The sequence below is a fragment of the Siphateles boraxobius genome, unplaced genomic scaffold (assembly GCF_051911475.1).
Source record: "Siphateles boraxobius isolate OS27281-9 unplaced genomic scaffold, OSU_SipBor_1 9, whole genome shotgun sequence".
NCBI classification, from domain to species: Eukaryota; Metazoa; Chordata; class Actinopteri; order Cypriniformes; family Leuciscidae; genus Siphateles; species Siphateles boraxobius.
The window spans coordinates 18,316,821-18,329,415 of record NW_027509219.1 but is presented as its reverse complement, the minus strand read 5'-3'; the positions used below and the strand labels follow the sequence as shown (position 1 = coordinate 18,329,415).

Sequence of the window (12,595 nt, the reverse complement as noted above, 5' to 3'; positions counted from 1 at the left end):
TTGTGTTTTTTTAATTTATTTGTTTGTCATTCATCTGTTCTGAAGAGGATAATTGTCTTAAATTTGATTTTGTTGGGATCATTGTGGTTTTGGCATAGACCCTCTGCAGATGTGCGGGTGTTGCTGTATGTGAATATTTTGTACGAGTGTGAATATGTGCTTAATAGCAACTTCTCTTTGCTCTCAGGCGGCAGTGGTCGTGGTGTTTAATTTCGCTATGGTGCTGCTGATCTTTCCTGCCATCCTCAGCATGGACCTGTACCGCCGAGAGGACCGCCGCTTTGACATTTTCTGCTGCTTTGTCAGGTAGTGAACACATTTATCTGGCTAAAGGAAGACTCATCATAAACTGCTGTTTTCAAAACTAATTATATTTAATACTCATTTTAATCTACCCTGAATGGAAAAAAAAAACTTTTGCATTTTAGGAGAAAAACATAATTTAAGCAATTTTTATTTGAAGGATTTCCCCAAATAGGGTTAGCTAACTTCTGGGGTTTTGTCCCCAAGTAAACATACACAAAAAATATTTCAGTTTTTGGTCTATATATAAACATTTTTGTTCTCATGATGACCTTAAAGGGTTAGTTCACCCAAAAATTCATATTGTCATCATTTACTTTCATGTTGTTCCAAACCCGTAAGACTTTCGTGCATCTTTGAAACATAATCCCTCGACTGACAGTCTTCTCAACGATCACGCTGATGCTTCAAAAGGTTCATAAAGATATCGTAAATCTAACGCATATGAATTGAGTGGTTTAGTCCAAAATTTCTGAAGACACACAATCACTTTTTATGATGAACAGATTTCATTTAGGCTTTAATTCTCATATAAACATTCAGCGACCCACACATCAGATATGGTGAATAAATTCAGATAAAATATTCAATGACTTATGACACTGAGTGAAGTATAAAACCGCACAATTAAGCGTCAACCTGTCCTAACATCTATACTTTGTGTGCATATGTGCGTGTGTTGATGTTTATCTCTGTCTGTGGCCCCGGGCCTTTAAATAAGACATGCTGTTGCCTCTCCTGCTTTCTGCAACATTCTTGGTGTCTGATGAGAGCGAGAAAGCAAGTCAGCGATAGGCACATACTTTACCTTCGTAGTCATGCCCCCAAACTCCTGCAGGAAATTAAACCTGATGCCTAAACTTTCACCATGGTTGAAACGCTTGCTTTCTAGTCACCAGCACTCACTCGCTTCTCGGCTTTAACTGCTCTCGACTGGAAAGCTGATTGCGGTTGTGTTTACATGCATTTGCATGAGTGCTCAAGAGTAATGAGGTGCCACATATGAAGGACTTTCACAAGCTCACTCGCGTACTCTCCATTCATATAGAAAATCATGGAGAAGATACAAGCTCTTTTACAAAACCTTGTTAACTTCATTTGCCTTCTAAGCCAGCATACTAACTGTCATGAACCTTTGTAAGTAATTGATTTGGAGCATGCTAGATAGGCAGCGACTTGCCACAAATTGCTCTCTACACAGGACACTCAACTTTCAATTGATTTCAGTAATTTGATGTTAGCATGTTGTTAAATTAATAGTATTATATTCTAATAATAATAGAAAAAACAGCGTATGCAAATGTTGGGTAAAATAATCCAATTTTGTATGCATTTATTGATGTTTATCTTTATTGAATGAATCTCTCTCGCTCAGTCAACCATCCTGGGAGTAGTAGAATGAGTGTGTCCCGAATGTTAAAATGAGTATTCCAAAGGTACCCGGATTGAGTAGCGTAAATTAAATAAACTGAAATATGCAGTATGTATAAGATGATGTTAACTGTGATAAAATGACAGGGCAGTTTATGGTGACAGGATGCACGAAACTATGCAATAGTCCGGCCCATTAAAGACGCAATGATTATGTAATAGTATATCCCACAACTTGCCTAATTTTCAGCTACACACTTAAAATTATCTACTTTTTCATCACAAAAAGAGTTTTTTTTTGTGCATAGTAAAAGTAGGAAAATTGGGACAGCATAACTGAGCTTGTAGCTGGCATTATGGGTTTGGATTCTTCATTAAGGATAAGAATGATGCTGACTTACAATTTGGACCAATCGAGTTAACTTAGAAGTAAGAATGATTAAGATCCCTACCTTTTTGAACTTCCTTTGTGGTGAATGTTAGTCTATACATGCCGACATTATCCAGCTCTTCTGTATCATTTCCTGTGTTGTTGTGATATAAATTGATATTGCAGGAAATTCCACACAGAATCTACCGTTACATGGTGCTTTTGTGTTACTGAAATGCTCTCATTCTCTCTCTCTCTCTCCTTTAGCCCTTGTGCTAACCGGGTGATCCATTTGGAGCCGCAGGCAGCGTACGCCGACTCCTCCGCTGACTCGAGCCGCTACTGCCCTCCGCCCTCCTACAGCAGCCACAGCTTCGCCCAGCACACCCAAATCACCATGCAGTCCACCGTACAGCTGCGCACAGAGTACGACCCCAGAACACAGGCCTACTACACCACGGCAGAGCCACATTCTCACATCTCCGTCCAACCCTTCGCCCCCAATCCCAATGCCAATGCCAATCCCAACCCCAACCGCAACAACAACAACCGCAACAACAGCAGCGCAGGGCCAGGAGCGCCCTCTGATACAGCATCGTGCCAAAGTCCTGATGGCGCTAGCTCCACACGAGACTTACTATCTCAGTTAGGGGAGTCGAGTTTACGCTGTCTGGAACCGCCGTGTTCTCGATGGACGTTTGCATCATTTGCTGAGAATCATTATGCACCGTTTTTGCTGCAGCCTACAACAAAGGTGAGGGTAAAATGCTTTTTTCCCCCACCGTACACATCATCTGATTAGAAGTGGGATTAGAGTTGCCAGCAATGAGCTAATCTCCTGGAGTTAAGTTTTGTGAGTGTTATTTTGTGAGTCAGGGCCTTCTGAAAACCACAAACACCTCAAACAGGGCAGAACTTCGTCATAAGACACTAAAACAGCAGTAGCTTCAGATATAGCCAAACTCTGACTCATATCTCTTTTTTTGTGTGTGTTTCCTATCAGGTGGTGGTAATTTTGCTCTTCTTGGCATTGCTTGGGGTCAGTCTGTATGGCACAACCTGCGTCCGGGACGGTTTAGAGCTGACTGACATTGTGCCTAGGGAGACGGGCGAATACGACTTCATCCGTGCCCAATTCCGCTACTTTTCCTTCTACAACATGTATGTGGTGACCCAGAGAGCGGACTACGCACAGATCCAGCCTCAGCTCTATGAGCTGCACCAACGCTTCGGCACTGTGAAGTACGTCCTGCGGGAGGAGAACAGCCAGCTCCCACGCATGTGGCTGCATTACTTCAGAGACTGGCTGCAAGGTAATACACTCAGATGTGTAATCGATCAGTCTTGTGTAAGAGACCATTGGTAAAGGCCAAACGTTTAACTAAACTGCAAAAAGTCTGGTCATATTGCACATTGCAACTCATTCTGATCCAGAACTGCCCATTTAGACTGGAAGAGATCATCTGACTGATAAGCAAAATGACAAACAAAAGCATTTTCTTGTTTTTTTTGTTGTTTTTTTTTTAGCATACACCTCAATACATTTTGTTGGATGTACACTCCCATTCAAAAGTTTGGGCAAAAGTTGAAAAATAATTGAATACTCTTATTCACCAAAGTACATTAATATTAAAATGATCAAAAGAGACATTAAAGACATGTATAATATTACAAAGGATTTCTATTTCAAATAAATCCTTTTGAACTTTCTATTCATCAAAGAATCCTGAAATATTGTATCATGGATTGAACTGTTTTCATTTGTATTGATGATAAAAAAGAAATGAGCATCAAAACAACATTTAAAATGATTTCTAGCCAAAAAGAATGAAAATGTAGATTTGCCATCACGGGAATAAAATAAATTAAAATGGAAAACAGTTCTTGTAAATTGTAATAATATTTCATAATAGTGCAGCCTTCGTGAGCAAATGTGACTTCTTTCAGATACATAAAAAAAAATTTTTACCGACCCCAAACATTTGAATGGTAGAGTATTTTTAAAAATCTCCCAACATTCCATTTGCCTATAAACAATTTTATTTTCTCAAAAAACCATTTGAGTTTCACAAACTGCTTCATTTTTAGAGACTGTCTTGGTTTCCAGACAGTGCCTTGCTTTGTTGGAGATGAGTTTTACCTCAATTTTACCATCATCAGATCATCTCTTTCTCACAAACATCAATCACGCTGTTAAACCTCCAAATCTGTAACACATTTAATTTCTTAAGACGGATTATGATCCGAGAATGCGATTTAAATTGAGAGATTAAAACAGAGCAAAATTGTAAACAAAGGAAAAGACATAAAAAGTCAGGGAGTGGAGGGGAGGGGTACAAAAAATGCAGTGAAGGTGATAGTGAAAAAAACAAGACAAGAAGATTAGGAGATAAAGGGCATGTCCCTGCAATAGCTTTCTCCTTGTGGCTTTCTCTACAGTGGCTTCTTTCCACGAAATCCATGTGTCGAGTGCTCGGAATGCCGTATCTAATCCCAGACGGGTCAAATTCAAAAGAAAACCTTGTTTTGCCCACTTTCTGTCTCATAGCTCCTTTTTTAAAAGCCGTACCTGTTTCCAAACAACTTCTGTCCAGACAGAGTTTGGGTGGCATGTACAGACTTGCTTTGTCGCTGTCAGCTCGGCCAACCAGAACCTCAAACATCATTGGTGTTTTTCATTTACTTTCTTTTGTTTAATCCTTTCAGCGGTCTCATTAGAACACAATTTTGTTCGGTGCAGAGGCTGTGTCTCTATGTGTGCGTTTACTTTGGTGTATGTATGTGCGTATAGGCTTCAGTAAAGGTCGCTCCAGAGAGGGTGGAGAGAGCTGTCTTTAATATTGTGGTTTGAAATGGCTCGACAAATTGGTCCCAGACAGTGAGGTGAGGGAGAGAGAAAACAATGTGCCGTAGAAACGGACCACTGGCGTTGAGGGGAGAGAGAGAACACGGGGTTGAGGGATGACTGAGAGGAGAGGTTAACATGATTTATGTATAACCTATTGAACAGGATCCACAAAATAATGTGTGTGTGTGTGTCCTGGCAGGTGTGCAGGAGGCATTCGATAAGGACTGGCAGGCCGGTAGGATCACTCAGGGGAACTACAGGAACGGTTCTGACGATGGTATCCTGGCCTACAAACTCCTGGTGCAGACCGGCCGCAGGGAAAAGCCAGTAAACATCAACCTGGTAAGAAATGAACTACACTTGAGTCCACCTAACTTGAGTAAGATCAGATACATCTCAATGCAACTCCAGTTTTCATAGATTGAATCCCATGATTCGCAGAGAGATGATGGAGCTGAGGTGGTTTATCCACAAATAAACTTTCTCCTATATCCAGAGTATCCACTCTTTGAGCACATCATTGTTTATTTACTAAGAAACATACTATGCAGGTCGCCCAATAAATGTCACAACATAAATGAACTAATAAACTTCACAACCTAAACTAATTAACTTCTTTAGTTTATTGGCTTTTTAAATAAGCGGGCTTGGTGACATTTTTTTTTTTTTTTTTTTTTTCATTACTGAATGTTTAAAAAAAAAAATATTACTAGCACCATGCTGAACTCTTTGAGAAAAAAAATATTGTTCTTGGCAGTAGCCTAATATTATGTATAATTTTTATGACTTTATTATTATGTCATATATCAAATGTCAATCTATTTATCTATCTATAGAAAGGCCAATTACATTGTATGTGATTACACACACCCATTGGCATCTCATTTTAAACTACTGCCATCATCTATCTATCTATCTATCTATCTATCTATCTATCTATCTATCTATCTATCTATCTATCTATCTTTCTTATTAGTTTTAATAATAATCTTGACTTATTGTGTAATATAAGATTTCTAATATTTATTATTAATGTTTTATTTATATAAATTCAGAAATTATTGTTGATTATAATAATAATATATTGTATTATAATTATTATTTACTATTAAACATTTGTCATGCCCATCTCTATTTTTCCCCCCGAAGTATATTGATACAGTACAGGGGCATGGCCTTTTCTGTTACTTCCTGGTTGACATGATCACCATGTTTATGTGAATCTCTGGTTGTGTGTAATTCTCGAGATGACGGAGGGGTGCTTGGCCAGATATGTCTTTAGCATCAGTGTCAAGGTTTATAACCACGCATAGGAACCACACCTGGATGTTCGTCTGTATCTTTCCTCATTCTCTTTCTCTCTTTCTCTCTCTGATTGCTTTACCAAGCACAGGAATTTAAAGCTCTCGATGGGGCCACAACTTGCCTCTGAAAAAGCAATTAAGTCTTCATTTAAACCATTTGTTCCAGTTTCTTGCTGCAGGCCTAAAGCTCAGCCTATACAACCTTTTCAGGACTCTTCAGAGGGGCCTTGTCAAGAAAGAAACCACTGCACGCATGCACACACACACACACACACACAAAAACATAACAGGTTAACACATTAACAGTTTCCAGTTGCTACCCAGCATGAAATGTCAGGCAAGAGGAGAGCAAAAATATGAAAAATACAAGGCATACCATATGCCAGAGGGACTAGAGGGTGGGAGGTGTGGAGCGGATGGCGGCAAGAAAGAGTGTGTGTGTGTTTGAGAGTTTGTGGTCTTGTCAGGTAATTGGCAATGCACACATAAGACCAGAATTGATTTGCATTTGTGTTGTTTTCAAGTGGTCATTATTGTGCTGAACAATTGCCAGCTAAATGGGAAAGAAAAGCCAGCCGATCTGTGTTGGTGTGCGGCCCTGTGATGTCATTTCCTCTGCCTGTGAGGGAAGAGGGGCGGCAGTGGGCCAGGAGGTCGCCAGCTTTGCACTGTGTGCTTCCCCTTGACAGCTTGAAGACATACAGTTGTTGCGCATCCTGCTGCTTAATGCAATCCAGATCTTTGGAATCCAGGTCCGCTTTTTTTCTCTCCCGCCTCTCGCTTATTCCCTTCTCTTGGAAGTGCTGCCATGTCCCCTTTCAGTGTATACAGAGGTGGGAATCACATGCTGCCTGTCTCTTGGTCACCTTAAAACTTGTACTACTTTTTCCTTGAGGACTTCCATTTTTTTCTTCATCTGATAGTAAATTTATTATTAATTTTTTTATTATATTATATATATTATTCATTTTAAAATACATTAAACACAAAATCAATACAAAATGATTAACTTTCTATTTTATATATTTGTTTTATTAAATGATAAACTTTCTATTTTATATATTTGTTTTATTAAATTGAAATTTTATGAGTAAGAAATTCTTACTCATCTGCTATTTTAATTTTAGAATTTCTTTTTTTAGTTAAACATTTTCCCCCTCATCTTTGTGATTACTATTAATTACTACCCTCTACGGACACACTGAGTCACCATTGAGGTTCGATGAGGCTCGAGGCACTATTGTCTAGTAATTTTTTTTATTATACTCGCCAGACTTTTTACATGGAATGCAAGAACAATGCAAATGAAAAAAAATCTACATAAATATAATATCATTGTAACGAGGTTAATCAATAACCAAACCATGCCATGCACACCTGGTCCTCTCTCACCCTCTACTGTCGTCGCTCCTCCTTTTATGCTCCCGTAGCTCCTCCGTGAGACACGAGTCCGGTGCGGCGCACAGGTTTGACGGCATGAATGACTGATCATATTAGAGCCTGCGGCACTCGCGTCGAACAAGGTTTATAAAGAGTGACTGTTTTGTCCATGTGTTTTTGATCATCGCTGTTGTAACGTATTGGGAAGCCAGAATGCGTATCCATCGACAGAAATGTACATTAGCCAAACTCTGTCTGTCTGTTTTACGCTTTGTTATAATTATTTATAACATCAAACCATATTATAAATGCGTCGTCAGTTGTAAGATGAACCGCGGTGAAAGTGCGCGCAAAACTGTGGGTGGAGAATGGTACGATTATTTTTTATTAATTTTTTTTACAGTTTTTTATTTTTTTTAAACAAGAAAAAAAATCGCATTTAATTTAATTGGTATTTAATCTCCAGATTTTTTTATTCCTTTCAGACAGAAAAATTATTTTTTTTTTCTCACTTGGTTTTAATTTTTACTTGTGTTGAGCAGGATTTTAGGTCATTGTCCTATCAAAAACCCTATTTTTGCCTTTACGGCAGGGATCAGGAGAAGCAAGTGTTTGCAAAATTTGTACAGATGCTGTGTTATTTTTATAGCTCTCCTCCATTTGCTGGGTGGCATTTCCTCCAGTGTTAACAGCAAGGTTAACTGCACACAGACCCGCTCAGGGACTCAGGCCAATTTTTTTATTGTTACACTAACTCAAGCAATTTTTCTCTCACTCGCTCTCATTTCTACCACACAGCCTGACCCCCTCCCATACACACACACACACTCTAGTACACACTGACCCCCAACTCCTGGCTGGGAAACTGTAGATTTATTTTCTTGAGAAGCACGGATGGCATTGAGTGTGATGCCGTAATGACTTTGCCTTCACTGGAGGTTGCTAGGCGAGAAGCAGAGATTGCTGCAGTGCTGGTGGGCATTGTGATCACAATGCTCGATTATGTAGTGCATGCATTGGTGTATCTGCTATTTCTAGAAATAGTTAAAGTTAGCAGACAAACTGTGTTGAACAGATTCTAATTTTACATATTCTTTTTTTCAAATCACCAGCTAACCAGACAGCGGTTGGTGGGTGCCGATGGAATTATCAACCCAAACGCCTTCTATATTTATTTATCTGCCTGGGTGAGCAATGACCCGGTTGCCTACGCCGCATCCCAGGCCAACATCCGTCCACACCCACCTGAGTGGCTCCATGACAGGACAGACTCCATTCCTGTCAGCAGACTCAACAGTGAGTACTTTGATTCATTTATCACCAGTCCAAGGGCCAGAAACAATACAACGAGTCGATGTAACCAAATTTTATTTTCAGCATTTTAATATGCTGAATTTTGTTGATCTTATCCTGTTATCCTCAGCGCCTATGCTTTGTGAGCACAATAATTTCATCCCAAGCAGCAGAAGATGGCATTAATGCATTACGTGGTTGGGTTATGCTTAGTTTACATTAGTGGTTTGGAAGTTTAGACATCTTAAACCCGTGAATAAACCTGCTGTCATTTTGGGGATTTTCCTTTATTCAGGTCTTATTTGATAGGATATACATTTTTGTGTTAAATGTTAAACGTCAACATGAAATAGCATTTGCAACACATTTTACCTATTTGATAGTAAAAACAGGATAATAAAAAAAATTTTTTAGGACTCGACATATTTATCTTTTGCAGGGTTGTAACTCATCACATGAGGTGATGAGTTGTTTCTGATTGATTATTTTATATTAATTTGATTCATTTATAAAAAAAATTAGAAACCATTCATCAGTGCATGTTTAAAATAAATCAATAAATTTGAAACATGTTCATATTAAGACTAGGAGTATGATTAATTGTATTCTGTTACGTTTTTACGTTTGGTTAATAATGGTCAACTGAGCTTTTCCAAAACTAAATGACTTGTGTATCATTTTGTGAAGTTCAGACAGCAGAAGTGGGTTTAGTCGTATTTTTAAAGTTAACAGCAGCACTGGGCTGCGCTAGCTTGTGTACATTGTGTGTGTGCAGTACACAGTGGGTGCTCGGGGAAATTGTGACTGGATAACAAGCTGAAATGGCCTCTCCGAGTCTGAGCCCCCACAGCAGGCTGGCAGACGTCCAACTCCCGTCCTGATGGAAATTTATAGTTGAGATTATAACGGGGCAAAAGCATGTTTAGCAAGTGGTCCTGCCTGACCCCTTCAGGCACTGGAACACACACACTCAGATATTCCCTCCCTTCCACCCACACGGCCTTCACAGATGCTCTCACACACACCTCTGGAGCGCTAGTCATTCTGGGTCACATTCTTCTGATTTTATTTGTGGTTTTAAGACTGCCGCTTATCCAAGTCCAGTAGCCAGAGTGATGACTCATTCCAGGCCTGCTGCTGAAAGCCCTGCAGTGCACACAAGCTTTGATGACAGGTGATAACTGTCAGCATGAATTTGGCAATACTAAAACGTTTGATGGTCGTCAGCGTGTGTGTGTTCGTTCCAGAGAGGAGCGGTGGGATATTTCAGTGCAGATTTTTGACAACATAATTACAGCAGATCATCGTCAGGATTGACACTCGGCTGCATGTCGAGATTTGATAGCTGGTAATTTAGCGCTCTTTTCCTCCTAGGGTGGAAAAAGAAATCGACATGTTTAATAGGTGCAGTCTGTCACTTTGAGAATGCTAGACGCCCTTTATGCTAACTACGACTCTCAAAGAGTGACAGGTCATGTGGCTTGTTGTAAAAGTAAAATTTACTAATAATTATCTAATTTGTATGGACGTCTTTGTCTGCAGTTCCGGCTGCTGAGCCCATCGAATATGCACAGTTTCCCTTCTACCTCAACGGGCTTCGTGAGACGCCACAGTTTGTGGAGGCCATCGAGAGTGTACGTGCCATCTGCAGCAACTACAGCCGCCAGGGCCTGCCCAGCTACCCCAATGGCTACCCCTTCCTCTTCTGGGAGCAGTACGTAGGCCTGCGTCACTGGCTCCTGCTGTCCATCAGCGTCGTGCTGGCCTGCACCTTTCTAGTGTGCGCCGTCTTCCTGCTCAACCCCTGGACTGCGGGAATCATAGTGAGTTTCTCCTTATGATGTGTCAGGGTTTTGTGTACACGCACATTCATCACAGACTTGGCTCTATCTGTGTATGTACATTCAAGGCTTGTACAAACCAAGTCTGAATTTTTGGCATGAAACGGAACATTTCTATGAACTCCTTCATGATCTGAAATATCCCCTGCAATTATCTGTTGTTATTTTTTCATTTGGAGGCTAGGTCATTTTTTTTAATTGTTCACATGCTGAAAAAATGAATTCATGTATCCAAACATTTTTTTAGAGACGTCAGACTAGGTGTAGGTAGTTTTGGCACAAATCTATAAAAAATATTGTTATATAATAATATACTTTCGTAGCAATTAGTTACACTGGACTTGGTATAAGCAGGTCTTAAGTGGTGATATATATATATATATATATATATGATAGATAGATAACAAAAAAATACTGTATATCTATGCTTTTTTTTATTTATCTATGATTTTTATTTCATTGTGTTACTCTCTCAAAAGTCAAACTTTTGAAATATTATAGTCCTGTTTTGGAGTAAAAAGCATTAAACTATTAAAATATTTGTTTCGGTTATTCAACAGGACATGCATCATAGGGTTCAAATAATGCTAATTTTTTTTAATTCTTCATATTCTCACTCCTTCACTAAACTTCATCATCTGTTAATATCTATTTACTCAGTTTTTTTCCTCACAAAATACAACTTAGTAGCAACTTTATAGTTAATGTTTTATTTATTGAAATTGTGACTATTCCTCACAACCACATTTATATCTCATAACTGCACCTTTATATTTCAAAACTGCAACTATTTTCATAATATCCCCTTTAAAACACTAATTGCCCATATTTCTACTAGTTGTCTTAAAACATTACATTTTATACAATAGTACATTTTTCAATTGCCGCTTTAGTTCATGTGTCATTAAACAAGTTTCTTACAATTACATTTAATACATATTTTTTACTCTGAGGTGGAAACAAGCTTTCACAATGTCCTCCTCAATATTCTGTGAAGGACTGTGATGTACAAGAGGTTTGGAAGTAATTAAATGTGCACAATTTAGAGCAAGACAGGGGAGGGCAGGCAGGAATAGCTGAAGAGAAGCCGTGTTTTTACAGCCCTGCGCTTTGTGTTTATCTTTTACTGTCAGAGCCAGTTTGTTTAGTCTACATGAGGCTTTTTGAGACCATTTTCTAAAATAAATGGGGAAATGAGAGGTTACCACAGCAACTATATCACTCCACATATAAAAAAAAGACCTGCTGTTCCAGCTGAAATGTGCGCATATATAACATTTATATCATTCGTGAGGCCTAACTTTCTTTCCCACACTCTGTCAGCCACTTTTTGATGGTTTCTGTTTTATTAGGGGCAGTGTTTAAGCCATCTGACTGATCCAACTCTGTCTGACAGGATAGTGGCTTCATCCTTTTGCTTTACTGGACACTTGAAAGGGAAAGTTATAGCCCTGCTTCACCTTTAACCATTGCGCTTTTGTCCCAGACCACCAGCGGCCCGCTTAAACTCCATACCTCCCCACTTCCGCAACGCTCGAGCCCCCTCCCTTTCATTTGCCAGCCCTCCCAGACCCCAAACTCCCCTCCGTTGGCCCTCTTTCTCTCCTCTTCATCCCTCTTCAAAGGCAGCTAGGCCCCCAAGTAACCCAAGACTCATCAGCTGATTATGGCATTTACTTTACCAGTTCATAGCCTGAGTTCAGCTCCATATGAAAGCGTCGCAAAAGAGCCCGTCTGAAGAGCAGATATTTTCCCACATTCCACAGCGCTTTATCTAAGCTGACCCATCTAACCCGAGCCGTACTTTACTTTAATCTATGTAAAGTATGGCTCCTTGTGTTTTCAGAAAGAACTTGGATGACGGATTAATGTTTGCCGGTCCTCT

At 39.5% G+C, this 12,595-nt stretch overlaps 1 protein-coding gene across 1 annotated transcript in view; it reads left to right on the top strand.

Annotated features, from left to right (window-relative positions):
• The window catches only part of ptch1 (patched 1), a 68,497-nt gene that overhangs the window by 46,386 nt on the left and 9,516 nt on the right, over window positions 1-12,595 (top strand). The window contains exons 13-18 of the mRNA XM_077223318.1: window positions 188-306; window positions 2,312-2,798; window positions 3,048-3,357; window positions 5,092-5,234; window positions 8,689-8,872; window positions 10,412-10,692. Coding sequence (XP_077079433.1) covers window positions 188-306; window positions 2,312-2,798; window positions 3,048-3,357; window positions 5,092-5,234; window positions 8,689-8,872; window positions 10,412-10,692 — 1,524 coding nt within the window. The remainder of the gene's footprint in view (window positions 1-187; window positions 307-2,311; window positions 2,799-3,047; window positions 3,358-5,091; window positions 5,235-8,688; window positions 8,873-10,411; window positions 10,693-12,595) is intronic.